This window comes from Protopterus annectens, chromosome 2.part1 (assembly GCF_019279795.1).
Source record: "Protopterus annectens isolate FY-2018-M chromosome 2.part1, PAN1.0, whole genome shotgun sequence".
Classification (NCBI taxonomy): domain Eukaryota; kingdom Metazoa; phylum Chordata; order Ceratodontiformes; family Protopteridae; genus Protopterus; species Protopterus annectens.
The window spans coordinates 673,876,628-673,891,443 of record NC_056729.1 but is presented as its reverse complement, the minus strand read 5'-3'; the positions used below and the strand labels follow the sequence as shown (position 1 = coordinate 673,891,443).

General features: G+C 42.0%; 1 protein-coding gene across 1 annotated transcript in view; it reads right to left on the bottom strand.

Moving 5' to 3' along the window:
• VPS37A (VPS37A subunit of ESCRT-I) overlaps positions 1-14,816 on the bottom strand; it is a 1,253,527-nt gene that overhangs the window by 381,396 nt on the left and 857,315 nt on the right. The window contains exon 10 of the mRNA XM_044062409.1: positions 225-368. Coding sequence (XP_043918344.1) covers positions 225-368 — 144 coding nt within the window. The remainder of the gene's footprint in view (positions 1-224; positions 369-14,816) is intronic.

The window sequence follows — 14,816 nt, the reverse complement described above, 5'->3', positions numbered from 1 at the left end:
AATTTTCAATTGCCCAAAAGTACTGTCTAGTTCAGTGAAAAGTCGCACAGCAGGAAAAATGAAGGCTGGGGGAATCAAATCTTGTACCACAAGAAGGAACTTGGCAATGAGCTGTTACCAAACTACTTCCTGTAACAATCCCGAGTACTTCTGAATTTCATTTACATAAATGTTTTTACAAATGCAATAACAACTCCAAAAAACAGTTGTGTGTTGACACATACCATTCTTTTCTCCATAAAGCTGCTGAGAAATTCATCTATTTCACGCTTTCCATCTAGGAAACTTTCTGCAATCATATCGGACTCTTCCTCTGCTTCATGAGCTGCTACTTTCAGCCTGGCCTGCAGGGCACTCAAACAACAGCTCTAAGGAGGAACAGTACATTATCCATTAGCACAACACTGACTGAGAGGTTAAATAAGGTGTTGATTGCAGCTATATAACCCACCAATGTGAAAAAAAAAAACAGCAAGCTTTTTAGTTTTCTCAACTCAGTAACATATGCCTGCTTTATCTGAATATCCTGCAATCAGTAATGAGCACTTTTTGAGTGGGCTGCCCTTTTTGATTCCTTACTATACCCATTATATATAACAAACAAATACATATATATATATATATATATATATATATATATATATATATACTACATACATATATATATATATATATATACATACACACACACAGATATATATATATATATATATATATATATATACACACACACACACACACACACACACACACATATATACACATTGTAAACTTAACAGAAAGCATTCAGTAAAACACATTTTTCAGCTTAACAAATCACTGGATAAACTTTACTTTCCTGCAAAGAATACTTGTATTTTTTTCATAACATCCACTATTCTAATTTATTTTTAATGGAAATGTGATGGCGACTGTGGCTTGATGCAATAATCCACAAAAACTTAAGACATAGCAGTGCACCATAACTGAAGAAAGCTTAGCTTTTAATATCTAAGCTAATGTACAACTTTCTTGAGAACCTACCATTCGTAGCACTCAAATTTTAGCTAGTCATAGGACTGTTCACTATATTGCCATCAGTTACATCCACCTAAAAACACCTAAAAATCCAAATCTTCCTTTCTGGTTTATACCAAATGAACATTTTAAAAGTGTAAATACTTTATTATAGCATTGCTGCAGGCTGACATACTGTGAAATCCCCACACATGGTGTACTTGTTAATTTAGCACTGACTGCTGCTGCAACCACTTTATAATTATACATTTATGCAACACTAAAAGCAGCCTCATATCAGTCACTTATACTTCATTATCTATAACTTGTAACTGCTGACTTCCAAGATGGATGCAGATTGATCAGCACGTCCATTAGAGAAGACTTCCAAAATGGCTGCACACTGATCAACAGGCTACTTCCATCTCTCCCAGTGTGAAAACAGAAAGTGAGAAAAAAGGGGCCACTGCAATAGTCAGTTTGAGTAAAGTTCAGTCACTAGCTAGTAATTAACACTGCTTGGATGCCAGCAAAGAAGAAATTTGTAGAACCTTTGCAAAAACCAACTTGAAAAGAAAACTCTGGCTGGCAAGAATCTGACAGCTATTCAGTAAAAAGCAGTTCAAGTTCCAGATCTGGTACTTGGCGGAAAAAAAAAAACTCAAACATACTCAGAGGTATTAAAAATGAATGAAACACTGAAGGAACATATCAACTCAAATAATAAAAGGCAGGAAAAAAGTGGCATACTCACCATAACATTCAATCTGTGTTGCCCATTTTTATTCTTCCTCAACAGCTGGGTTCGGATCCGACCCTCAGATTTGACTCAGCCATTATTTTCAGCTTGTGACTACTAACAAACTATTGAGCTCCTCCCTAACCCATAATCCTCTATCCCCTAACATACCTCATATTTTAACGTAAAAAATACTGTTACTACCGTTCCGAGGAGGAATGTGATGTGACTGCTGGTAGAATAAAAATAAGTCCCAATAGGAAAAATAACCATGGCAGTCAACAGATATGGCAACACTTGAATAACCACAATCATAAAAGTATACAGAACATTTTATTGTATGCGGTAAGCACTTTCACTGAATAGCTTCATCAGACCATACCTCATATTTTGTTTGCTGGCTTTTAGTGCAAAAGGAAAATACTACCGTCTTCGTAACAGACATCAATATCTGGAGCACAACATATGGCAAAGTGGTTACTGTACAAGGTCTCATTCCTCCAAAAGTCATCAGTTTAAAAGCAGGGGGTTGGTGGGAGGTGAGCAAGAATGAAATGGACAACACAGATGGAATGTTATGGTGAGTATATAGTTTTTTTATCCAATGTCAATTTTCATTCATTCCTCAACAATTGGGAGAGAGTCCCCAGCTACCTAAATTCTGAGAGGACTCTAAGGAAAGATATTCCTGAGCACAGTTGAGCCAAAGGCTGCTCTTCTTCTCGAGACCAGATCCAATTTGTAAAGAGAATAAAAGTATGAGGATTAGCCCAAGTAGCAGCCATACATATATCATGCATGGAAGCCCTTGATAAAAATACCAATGATGCTGCCATGGACCTAGTTGAATGGGCTGTCAAGGGTTTTGGTAAGGAAAGGCCCAGTTTGTTATACATAAAGGATATGCAGTCAGTCAGTCAGTCATCTGGCTAAGGTTACTTTTGACTGTCTTGCCTAATTTTGGGATCCACAAAGGAGAAAAACAATTAGTCTACTTTTCTATTTTTTTTTGTTCTGTTTAAGTAAAAATGCAACTGTCTATGAACATCCAGTAAGTGTAACTAATATTCACCTTTGCTTTTAAAATTTGGAAAGAAAAAGTACAGTTTTGTGCCTACCATAAATGTAGATGTTCGAGTGTATACACTGCTGCAGTCATTACACTTGGGTTATCCTGCTGTCAGGCCCTCAGTCGGCCTGAGTTCCAAAGTCTTGGTCCGGCATCGGTTGCTGTTGCCTCTTCCTTGATGTCAGTGCGATAGAGGTATACAAGATGCAGCAGACGCCATTTTCTTCAGTTTTTCTTGCCCCAGATGTCAGGTGCCCCCTCAAAGGTAGGCAATGCAAATTGCTAGTAAAACATACATATGAAAAGCAATCAAAAACTTTCAGTTACCAGCAAATACTCCTCATAGGTAGAAAAGGGTAGAAGATTTAGGTACGTACCAGCAAGTAAGAGGGGAAGGAGGGAGGGTAACCTGGACTGCAGCAGTGTATACACTCGAACATCTACATTTATGGTAGGTACAAAACTGTACTATGTTCATCATGTTACACTGCTGCAGTCATTACACTTGGGTAGAATCCCAAAGCTGAGGTAGGGTGGCTGGTTCTATAAGGCATTAGGGGTGGCTATAAGGCCCTGCAGGACTGCAGTGGCAAAGCCAGCTCTGGATTTAGAGTAAAGAGGCAGATGGTAATGCTTGAAGGTATGTACAGAACTCCAAGTTGCTGCTTCCAAAATGTCCTTGGTAGGTAGTCCTCTGAGGTAGGCAGTTGAAGTGGCTGTTGCCCTGGTGGGAGGAGACCTAATGCTGTTAGGTACAGTTTTCCCAAACAGTGTCCTATCCATTTAGAAATGGTCTGTTTTGAAATGGCTTTTCCCTGTGCTCCTGCAGCATATGCTACAAACAATTGCTCAGTTTTTCAGAAAGCTTTGGTTTTGTCCAAGTAGAAGCGTAACTGCCTGTGTATGTCCAAAGAATGCAGAAGTCTCTCCCTTTATTCTGTGGGTTTGGATAAAAAGTTGGCAAGTGAATAGTTTGGTTTAGAGCCACACTTGATACCACCTTTGGCATAAAAGTAGGGTTTGTTCTTAAAGACACCCTGTCTTGGTGGAAAATGATGAAAGGTTCCACTGCCATTAGTGCCTGTAATTCTGAAACTCTTCGTGCTGAGGTTATTGCCAGGAGCACAGCAGTTTTCCAAGAGACATATTTTAAATCTGCTGAGTTAGCTGGCTCAAAAGGAGGTAAAGTTAATTTTTCCAACACGAAGTTGAGGTCCCAAGTTGGAGTTGGTGCTCTACGGGGCGGTCTTATGTTTTTAGCCCCTCTGAGGTACTGTTTTAGCAAAGGATTAGAAAAAATAGGTGGGTCCGTGTTGCAATGAGCAGAGATGGCAGAGGCATGGATCTTGATGGATGAAAAGGAGAGGACTTTGTCCAGCATCTCAGTTAAATATTGTAATATCTGAGAAATGTTTGGGACAAGAGGGTCAAGGCTGAGAGCCTGGTTCCAGGCACAGAATCTCTTCCATTTATCCGAATAGGCTTTCCTGGTGCTAGGCTTATGGCCTCCAGAATGACATCCATAACAGCTTTGAAGAGAGGCATTGCTTGCTTGACTAAGGTATCTGCCATGCAGCCAGGTTTAAAGTCTTTAGCTGGCTGTGAAGTATCTGCTTGTTGTGCTTTGTCAGAAGATGTGGGATTTGAGGCAAAATCCAGGGTGGACCTTGTGTTAAGTTCTTTAAGATTGGGTACCAGTGCTGACGTGGCCAGCCTGGGGCAATCAAGATCATCTTTGGCTTTTCTTGCCTGGCTTTTATGAGTACCTTTGGAAGGAGAGGTAGTGGTGGGAAAGCATATACTTGTAGGTTTTTCCAGTTGAATAAGAGGGCATCCACTTTCCATGCTTGTGGGTGGTAAGTCCTTGTGCAGAATTTCTGCTGCTGGCAGTTCATTGGTGATGCAAACAGATCTATGTCTGGGCTCCACCATTTTTGTTATCATTCTGAATATTTGTGGATGTAATTTCCACTCCTGTGGATCCATGATGTTTCTGCTTAAGTCATCTGCCAGTGTGTTTTCCTCTCCTGGCAGGAATTGTGCTTGCAGATGAACTTGATAGGTTAGAGCTGTGTTCCACAAGGTTATGGCTTGTCGGCAGAGGGGATAAGAATGAGTGCCCCCTTGCTTGTTTATGTACCACATAACTGTGGTGTTGTCTGTCTTTAGTAGTAGTTGCCCTGGATGCAGGAGGTCCTTGAAAGCTATAAGGGCATTTTGTACAGCTTGCATCTCTTTTTGATTGATGTGAAGATGCCTTTGTTCTGCGGGCCACTTTCCCTGTATACATTTTCCTGCCATGTGTGCTCCCCAGGCGTAATCCGATGCATCTGTTGTCAGTGTTTGCCTGGCTGTGGGTTGAGTGAAAGGCTGTCCCTTGTTGAGGTGACATGCTTGAGCCCACCATCTAAACTCCTGTTGCAGGCAAGGAATTAGTGGTATTACGGTCTCCAAACTTTGACAGTGTTGAGACCAGACACTCTTGTAGTTTCACATGCAGTCTGGCATATGGAATTAGTAGTATGCAAGATGCCATGTAACCCAAGGCCTGCAGAATTTGTCTTGCAGGGAGTTGGGTCTTTGTTGCCATCAATTGAAAATATTGAGTCAGCTGTCCTTGCTTGTCTGGCATGAGATAAGCCATCTGGGCCACTGTATTCAAGCTGGCACCCAGGAATATTATCTCTTGTGAGGGCACTAGTTTTGACATCTTTTCGTTTACTGTGTACCCTAGGCAACTTAAACTTTTTTTACAAATGCCAGATGCTTTAGAAGAATGTCCTTGCTCTCTGCTTGAATCAGGCAGTCATCCAGGTACGGATAAATTTGAATTACTTTCTGTTTGCAAAATGCAATTACTGGTGCCAGGCACTTTGTGAAGACCCTGGGCGCAGTAGATAAGCCAAAGGGCAGTGCAGAGAATTGGACGTGCACTGAACCAGCTATGAATCTGAGGTAACTTCTGCAGTTTTGTCTGATAGGGACATGCAAGTATGCCTCCTTGAGGTCCAAAGTTACGAGCTAAGCCTTCTTGCCCAGCATGGGAAGAAGCTGCTGTAGTGTCAACATTTTGAATTTTGGAACATCCAGGTAAGTGTTTAGAGAAGAAAGATCCAGAATGGGCCTCCAGGCTTTGTCCTTCCTGGGAACCAGAAACAGTCTTGAGTAAAATCCTTGTCCTTGCTCCTGTGTTGGTTCCTTCTGAATAGCTCTCATGTCCATGAGTGCTGTAATTTGTCTTTCAGCCTCTGCCCATTGATTTGGTGGCAGATTTGGCATTCCTTTTAACCTTGGCAGAGTGTGAAAGTGGAACCTATAACCTTGAAATACAATGCTGAGAACCCATTTGTCTTTGGTGATCATATGCCAATTCTTTTTTATTTTTATTTTCAGTTTGATTACCGGGAAAGTCCACTGGGCCAGCAAGTGCCCATTTTCAGTGGAGGCCCGGGGAGAAAAGCTCCATAAGCAATATGAGACAATAAAGGTTACATAATGTTGAAGGTAAAGTTACAAATATAAAATTCATACAGTCAAGAAAAGTCAATGCATAAAATGTACATCAAGAACACAATTAAAGATAATAGAGAACACAGTTTACAAGAATTTCCATTCAGGGCAGCAGGTTTCAACTGTCTGTACTTTAAGTATTTGAGGTTACATGCTATTTACAATATTTACATACTTGGAGTCAAGAGAGAGAAATTGCTCAATCAGAGAATGTTAGCTTAGGTTTGTTTTAGGAGAATAGAAAATATTAGTTTGAGGGTAGCATGGAGCAAGGAGTATAGAGAGCTCAAAGGGATAATTCCTTTGAATTTATGTAGGGTGAGAGCAGGAGCATTTCCGTTTAGAAGACAGGTATGAGAAAAGTTGGGTTTTGAAGGATTCTGAGTTTGTTATGGTCCTAAGTAAAGGAGGTAGGGAATTCCATTTTTTGCCTACAGAGAAAGAGAGAAGGAGATGGGCCTGCAGGACATTTGGGTTTGTGGATAGAGATTAAATTTTGGTGTTCAGATCTCAGAGATCTATTTGGGATGTATGGGGGAAGGATGCTTGTTAAGGCTGGGCATTTAGCTGGGTAGAATATTAATTTGTGAGTGGAGGTTAGTTGGAGATAGTCTAGGTGGTTAGAGAGTTCTAGCCAGTTCAGAGATTGTAGGGGAAGGCAGTGGTGAGTAGAGGTTTTGGATTTAGTTGCAAATTTAGAGATCTTATTATAGCAAATTTCGAGTTTGGATGTGTTAGAAGAGGGGCTCCATAAAGTAAAGGTAGAAGGTAGGTAGTTGCTAAGGTGTGCCTAGAGGAATTGGAGAGAAAGCGGTTATTCCTATAGAGCATACCTAACTTTTGGTGGGTTTTCTTTGTTTTGTTGTATGTGGATATCGAATTTAAGGTTTTCGTCTATGGTAATGCTGAGGAGTTTTGCAGAAGGGACCACTTCTATAGCAGTGGTGGTTTGGCTTCGGACTTTGAAAGCATTTTTGTCAAAAGAGAAAGCCCTGGAGGGAGGGAAAAGAAGTATTTTAGATTTATTAGAGTTGAGAGAGAGATAGTTTTGGTGCATCCAGTTCTCAGTAGTGGAGAAAGCTATTTGGGTTTTAGTCAGTAGTTCAGGAAGGTTGGAGGCGGCGCAGACTAAGGTGGAGTCATCAGCATATTGGATGACTGTTGTGTCAGGGATGACAGTGTGAAGGTTATTTATGAAGATGTTGAAAAGCATGGGTCAAAGGATGGACCCCTGCAGAACGCCGGTGGGTGTTGGCAAGAAGGAGGTGGTAGAGTTCTTCCATCTGACAGCTTGAGATCTGCCTGATAGGTAACTGGAGAACCAGGATAGAGTATCAGGGGAGAGATGAAGGTTAGTGAGATGAAAGAAAAGGTGTTTGTGGGAGATGGTGTCAAAAGCTTTAGAGAGAGAATTGTGACAGAAAAGTGCCAGTTTTCCTCCCAAGGGGGCTGCCAAGAGAGAATTGCTTGGCAGCTGTAGTGGGAAGCCATTGGGGCTGTTTTTTATAAGGTTGAGGCCTGTCTTCCCCTTCTTTCTGGGTTGATGCATCCCATTGTCGAGGCCTGTAAGGACCTTGTGGTTGACCTCTACCTCTTGGATGTCTGTATCTGCCCATTTGAGGTCTGTCTGTAAGTGGAAAAGACCAGTTCTTTGTTGGCCAATTTCTGCTAAATCATGGAGGCAGAACCTGTGAGAAATACTTCATCGTTTGCATAGATTTTGCCTTATCCTCCATTTTCTTTAATACCTCTTCTGCCTTAACTCCAAATAAAACATCCTGCTGCAAAGGTGCATCCAATAATTTTGCTTTAACATGATCTGGTAACGTCTGTTCTTTTAACCAAGCATGTCTTCTAATGACAGATCCTGTAACTGCTGCTCTACAGGAGGCCTCTAATGAATCAAATCCACATTGCAAAGTATGTTTTCCCACTTGTTCAGCTGCATGCAATAAATCCTGCATTTCCTTATAATTAGGAGGATCTGAGTCTGGAAGCATTTTTTGTTTTAACTGAGACATCAAATATTGCTGATATTTTAGCATGTGAAACTGGCAATTTAAGGCCCTCATTGCTAAAGTTGCAGATGTATATACTTTCTTCCCCCATCTGTCTAATGCTCTGGAATCTCTGTCAGAGAGGACTGGATTCTTTGCTGAAGAAGCCTTTACCCCTTTGGGGCCCTGAGAAATAGTCTCAGGGTCAGCAGCAGGGCTTTTATAAAGAAATTTGTGAGAGTCAGGGACTCTGTAGTATCTGTCTGGCTTAACTGGAGCAGGAAGTAAAGAATCAGGATTCAAACTGGATTCAGTGTACACATCATCCACAATATCTAACACTGGTGGAATAGCAAGGAGTCTGTGTTGAGGTAATAAAAGGAAATCTCTGAGCCTTTTCTTGGCTTCTGAATAATCCTGGCCCTCCCAATGGAAAAGCTCCCTCATAGTATATAAGGTTTCCCCAACGGAGTAGTCCTCTGGCGGAGAGGCTGAAGGAATTGATTCCTCAGCATCAGAATCCTCATAAGGGGGTAAAGAGTATCCTAGATCTGAGGATGAATCTGAGGAGATGGATACTTGGTCGGATGAGTCATAGTCTGCATCCTGTCTAGGCCTTTTATCAGGAGGGGGATGGGACCCCCTGATCAGAATGATTAAGTCTTCGGCCATTTTGAGCATTTGTTTCTTAGGCATGGAGGCCTGTCCTGGTGAATGTTGAATTTGTTTCTTTGTTTTTAAAGGAGTTTTAGACTTAGCAGAATATTTAATGGTTAACTGAGTAGGTCTGAAAACACCCTCTGAAGCTATGGGTTGTTCAGCTACTCCGGATCCCTCAGAAGGGTTAATCTCGGTAGGCTGTAAATCTGGTGCGTCCGAAGGCCCAGCCATCTCTATGTGGGAGTCAGAGGCGGCTGCCTGTGGTTCTAAATAAGCGGTCGTCAGGGGCTGCGAAGGCACCTCGCTGAAAACCCGAGAACCGGCGACTGGCCTAGAAGAGGCTTCGTCGTCAGTTTTGGGTCTCAGATGCCTGTCCTTGTCTCTGCGCTTTTTGTGTATTCCGGTCGTCTGTAGTTCCGACGGCATGGTGTAATTGAATTTTCTGCCAAAATAATGTCGGGCAAAATCAAACCGATGTTTAATAGTGCGCTTGTTAAACCTAGCACATAACCGACAGCCTGTGACGTCGTGGTCTGGGCCTAGGCACGAGATACAATAAGAATGGAAATCCTTATGAGGTATTTGCTTCCCACAAGAAATACAGTTATTAACTTTTACTGACATCGGTATGAGGCAAGAAAAAGTTTCCCCAATGGGGTACTTAGCTTTGTAGAAGACTTCGGTTCTGGATTCGGAATGAAAATCTCAGGAGTCAGCCGATCGGCACTTGCAAACTGCTTTTGCTTCAGGCACGGCGCGGCAAGAAAGACGGAAGAAAATGGCGTTGGCTGCATCTTATATACCCCTGTCGCACTGGCGTCAGGGAAGAGGCGACAGCAACAGACACCAGACCAAGACTTTGGAACTCAGGCCGACTGAGGGCCTGACGGCAGGATAACCCAAGTGTAATGACTGCAGCAGTGTAACACAATGAACATCTGGCTGATTAATAGATTGTTTGAGGTTTGATTCGGACACCATCTTAGGAGGGAAGGAAAGAAGGAAGGATTGGTTTTAACGCCACCCTATCCTTATGAAATACTAAGTAAGGAGGTTTAGAAGACAGTGCTTAAAGTTCTGGCAGTCTTCTAGCAGAAGTGATGGCTACCAAAAATATAGTTTTCCAGGTGAAATATTTAACTCGCATTTAGCTGCTGGTTCAACAGGTGAATGAATTAAGGTCTGTAAATCCAGGTTTAGGTCCCATGTCGGAGTTGGACTCTTATAAGGGGGTCTCAAAAGAAGGGTACCTCTCAAAAAGGCTTTACAAAGTTTAGATGAAACCAAGGATGAGTTTTCAATCCCAATGTGAAAATTAGAAATGGCAGCTTCGCTGAAAATTGTTACTAAAATTCATGGACACTATGCACTGGTGCTGTAAAAGGGTCCATATGTTTCTGCTGCATGACCCCCCCAAAAAAAATTATCTTCCATTTACTTCTGTAAGGATTCCTTGTGGAAGCTTTGTGGGAAGATAAATGTATATGACAAATGGGAAGGCAGCATATGTTTGACTATTAATGGAAGTGGAGGAGCCATGCGATCAGTTTTAGGTTTGAGATATTCTGGTGAATCATGCCTGTTGGGTGGGCCAGAAGGTCTGACATTGGATCCAGAATCCATTGAGGGTATACTAGAGGAGGCCAAAGAAAAGGAACCATATCTGTTGAGGCCAGTAAGGGGCAATGAGGATGACTTTGCTCTTCAACCTGGATGCTTTCTGCAAAATTTGGGAATTGGAGGATAAGGATAGAGGAAACCAGGGGGGCCAACTGTGTGGACAGCATCTCTTGGTGACTTCGCTGAATGGTGGGGGGGGGTGGTTAGGGCAAAGAACCTGCAACACTTGTTTAGGGGAGAAGCAAACAGGCTGCAGCATGGCTGGCCACACTGACTAAAAAATAATTTCCTCCACTTCCTTGTTGAGACCACTCGTGAGGTAGCAAAATTGTGCTCATCTTGTCCACCATCACGGAAGATTTCCCCAGGATGTTAGTTGCTATCAGAAAGTGATTGCAAGAGCTTGCCCACTGCCAAACTCTGAGAGCTTCTTTACACAAGAGGTAAGATCTGGTTCCTCCTTGTTTGTTGATATACCAAACTGCAGACATATGGTCTGTCTGAATCCCAACTATCCTGACAGAGGGAGAGTCTTCTAAAGCTTGCAATGCTAGGTGTACTGCTCTCATTTCCAGGACACTGATATGCAAAGTTGGCCTCTTTGGGGGACCATGTGCCTTGGACCGTCTTTCCCAAGAAGTGACAAAAAAAGAGGTGAGCTAGTGGTAAAGTGGAGAAGTACACACCAAACAGCTTCAAGCATGAAAAAGTAGTACTCCACACCATCAAAAAAAACTTTAATAAAACAACAAAGCTTTCCCAAGAAGTGCTCATCACCCAATTTGGGAAGCATCCATATTCACTACAGCCTTGGGCAGAGGAAGAATGAAGGGATGACATTGTAGAACCTGATCTGATCAGATCCCCCACCAAAAGTATCATCTGCATGCTTGGGTATTGGGGCCTCCTTTCAGAAGCACTGGTACGGTCCCATCAGAGAAGGAATCGCTGGACCCCTGGTCCTGCAGGCCTTTCTGCCATGCGGGTGGCATCTTCCATTCGAGTTCCCTCCTCTGCCCCTGAGGGAGCTATCTCCATGTGGATCCTGGAAAGGACCCTGGGACTTTCTGAACCACATGTTTCAACCTCCTTGTTGATTCCTGGAAAAGGTTCTTTGAGGGGTCAAAAATGTACTCCTACTAAGGAGAGGGTCTTTCCATCTTGCTCACACCTGGAGTGTGTGCCTTTTACCTTAGGGCCAAAGAGGTTCTGTCAAAAGGTGCAATGACGAAGGAAGACTTGAAGGGCTCCGCAAAGTCACACAAGCACATCCAGGCATGCCTCCCAATGGAAATGCCTGAACCCAGTGCCCTTGAAGTACCTTCAGCAGCATGTGAAATGAGCCTCATGGACGAATTAGTAACAGACCATAGGGTAGCCAAATGTGAGGCCACAGAAGTCTGAGCCTCAGAAGTACTGGCCCCAGAGAAGGATTTGGAGAGTTCCTTAATCAAATCCCTCTGCAATCCAGTGAAGTGTGCCAAGTAATTCAGCAATCTGGGTCAAACGCTGCTGAAGCATAAACACGCTTCCCAAATCTGTCCAAGGCCCTTGGCTCCCCCTTAGGGGGACTCTGTTCCGCAAGTTTCTTCTTGGAGGCCACCACCACAACCCACAACCATGGCATCTACCAGAACTCTCTTGTTGCAAAATTCCTTTTCTTGAAATGGTGCCAAAATCCAGTCTGGTTTGGTGGGGACTGGCTCAACTGTATCTGGTTTCTTCCACACCCATCTAGACATCAAGTCAATGAGCTCGTCGGCAGGCAGAGTCATCCAGGAGGTAGGCAGGCCACACACAAAGGCCTCCAGAAATACAGATTCCTCTTACAAAGGGTTATCACTAAACCAAATACCCCTCTGCTTAAGATCTCTAGGATGTCTCCAAATGAAAAGTAATCTGGTGGTGATCTTGGGGAACCTTCCCCCTCATCTTCAGTGACCGACTCCTGATTGGAATCTAAGTGCCTCCTCTTGCACTTTCCCTTGCTAGAGACTTCTTTGGTGGGGTGCTGCAGAGATGTATTGTAAGAAATGGTAATACCCTGCTGGGTAGCCTGGAGACTTTGGGTTGGCTGTCCCTGTGGAGTAGAATGGCAAGGCTCAAGGTGCAGATACAACATGGGATCCAGAGGGGAGATCCGTGGAGGGGGTGAATGCCCATCCTGCAGAAGCAGAAAAAACTCTTTCTAGTATCTCGAAAGTGGAACGCTCTGGGGAAAAAAAAAACAGTCAATGGAGCCGAGAAGCCAAATTTCCACCCCCATCAGCTGCCCCAAAGGCATTCTAATAGAGGTAGAAGTTGGAGTCGAGCTATACAATGCTGAAGCTCCAACGGGTAGAGACAGCTCCAAAAACTTCAGAGTCGACTCCAACACCTTGGACGGTCCCAGAAGAAGACTCTAATCCAATGGCTCTGAAACCACTGGTCAGATCTGAGAAGCAGTCAAGATCAGACCTGTAGAACTGTGGAGGGGTTCCTAACCCGAAGGGGTAGGAGCCAGAAAAACTCCCATCTAAACCTGCGCCAAGAGAAACTTGCTCTGAAAAAAAAAAAAAAAAAAAACAATTAAAATGTACTTTTTCATCTTTTTGTGCTTTCAGCTTTTTTGTCCATTCCAGCATTTCCTGTCCTTTCTGCTTGTCAGCTTTTAGGAAGTTGGCTTTTCCATAGTACAAACCAAAGAAGCAACTGTTGAAAACATCAGCCTGCCAAACACTGGTGTGTGGATGTAAGCCAAATACTGTAAATACACATTCAAAAGAACACTCATGTACAACAAACAGCAGTAATAGCTTTATATCATAGTGGCTAGTCTGCTCATTATCATGACATGTAACTGGCCTTGCATGTATAAATAAAAAGCAAAGGGTAATGAATTACACCAAGAAATGTAAAGTGCAAATCTTGCAAGGGACACATCTGGATAGAAATGAGCAAGTGAATATGACAATGAAAGGATTTCAGGATGGGTATTTAGCAGAATATCAGAGATAAATGAAAATGGGAATAACAATGACTGCTACAGGTGCTCAAATAGTGATAAAAAAGATCAAAAAAGGCAATAATAGTAGATCTGTCATAGTAAGGGGATACTGGCCATGGAGGACGATTATGCTGGCATGTATTTAAAGTCCATCAAAACCTATTATGGAGCTTAAAAATGGGAGAAAAAGTCAGCTTTCAGCACTGATTATTATTATTGGTGGGGATTGGAACATGCTTTCCAATAGTGAGGATGCATCCGGGGAACTAGACGGGAAGCAATGAAAGAGTAGATCTCTAAAGAAAAATGTGAGAATATTTGGTATGAAAGATATGAAGTTAGCAGAAGGAAATCAGAATTTACATATTATTCCACAAGGTACAATAAGTGGACTAGACTGGATAGAAGTTATATTTTACAGGAGCATATAGATTTAATGGAAAGCTCTGACCCACATCCAATAACTATTTCAGATTGTGCAAGGTAATGAGAAATGACACAGTGGCACTCTCCTATTTACCTGTTTAAAGAGGGGAATTTAAATAATGGGTAGTAGAAATGATTCAAGACTTATAAGGGAAGACAGACATTTGTTAAGGGAGAGGGAAACAATTAAAATTAGGGTTGAAATAAAAGAGAAAGAGATATAGGAAAGAAGTAAAAAATAATCATTCTGAGGGGCTGACAAATTTTTAAGTATTGCAGAATACAGGGAATCTGACAGAACAAGAACAAAAGCAACTGTAAAGTGTTAAAGGGAAAATAATGAAGTATTTGCATAATGTACACAAGTTTAAAAAAGTTGTTGTTAAGCAACCATTTGGTAAGAACGCCAGAGCACAAACACATTTAGCACAACAACAACACTGGCAATAAAAAGTAGAAAGTGTTATTACCAAAAATTAGGAAGCCTGTAACAAGAAAATATTTTGGAAATTTTATGACAATCTGTGTAAAGCACAGGAATGTTGAAACCAAGAAAATGTACAAATGGAAAGAGTTATGGGAGATTTAATTATGCAGAGTAAAGAAGAACCTCAACAATTAATAAGTAGGACAGAAAGTCATCAGATAAAAATGGTGATGTGTAATCAATCAGCAGTGATGTCTACAGGAATATGCAATGCTCCTGTGGAAGCTTGGAAGTCAGAAGGAAAAAAATTGATAAAGATCTGGAAGGTTTTGTTTAAAACAGTATTTTAAAAGGGGGAAGCAGCAACATCTTCGAAAAAAGCTTTT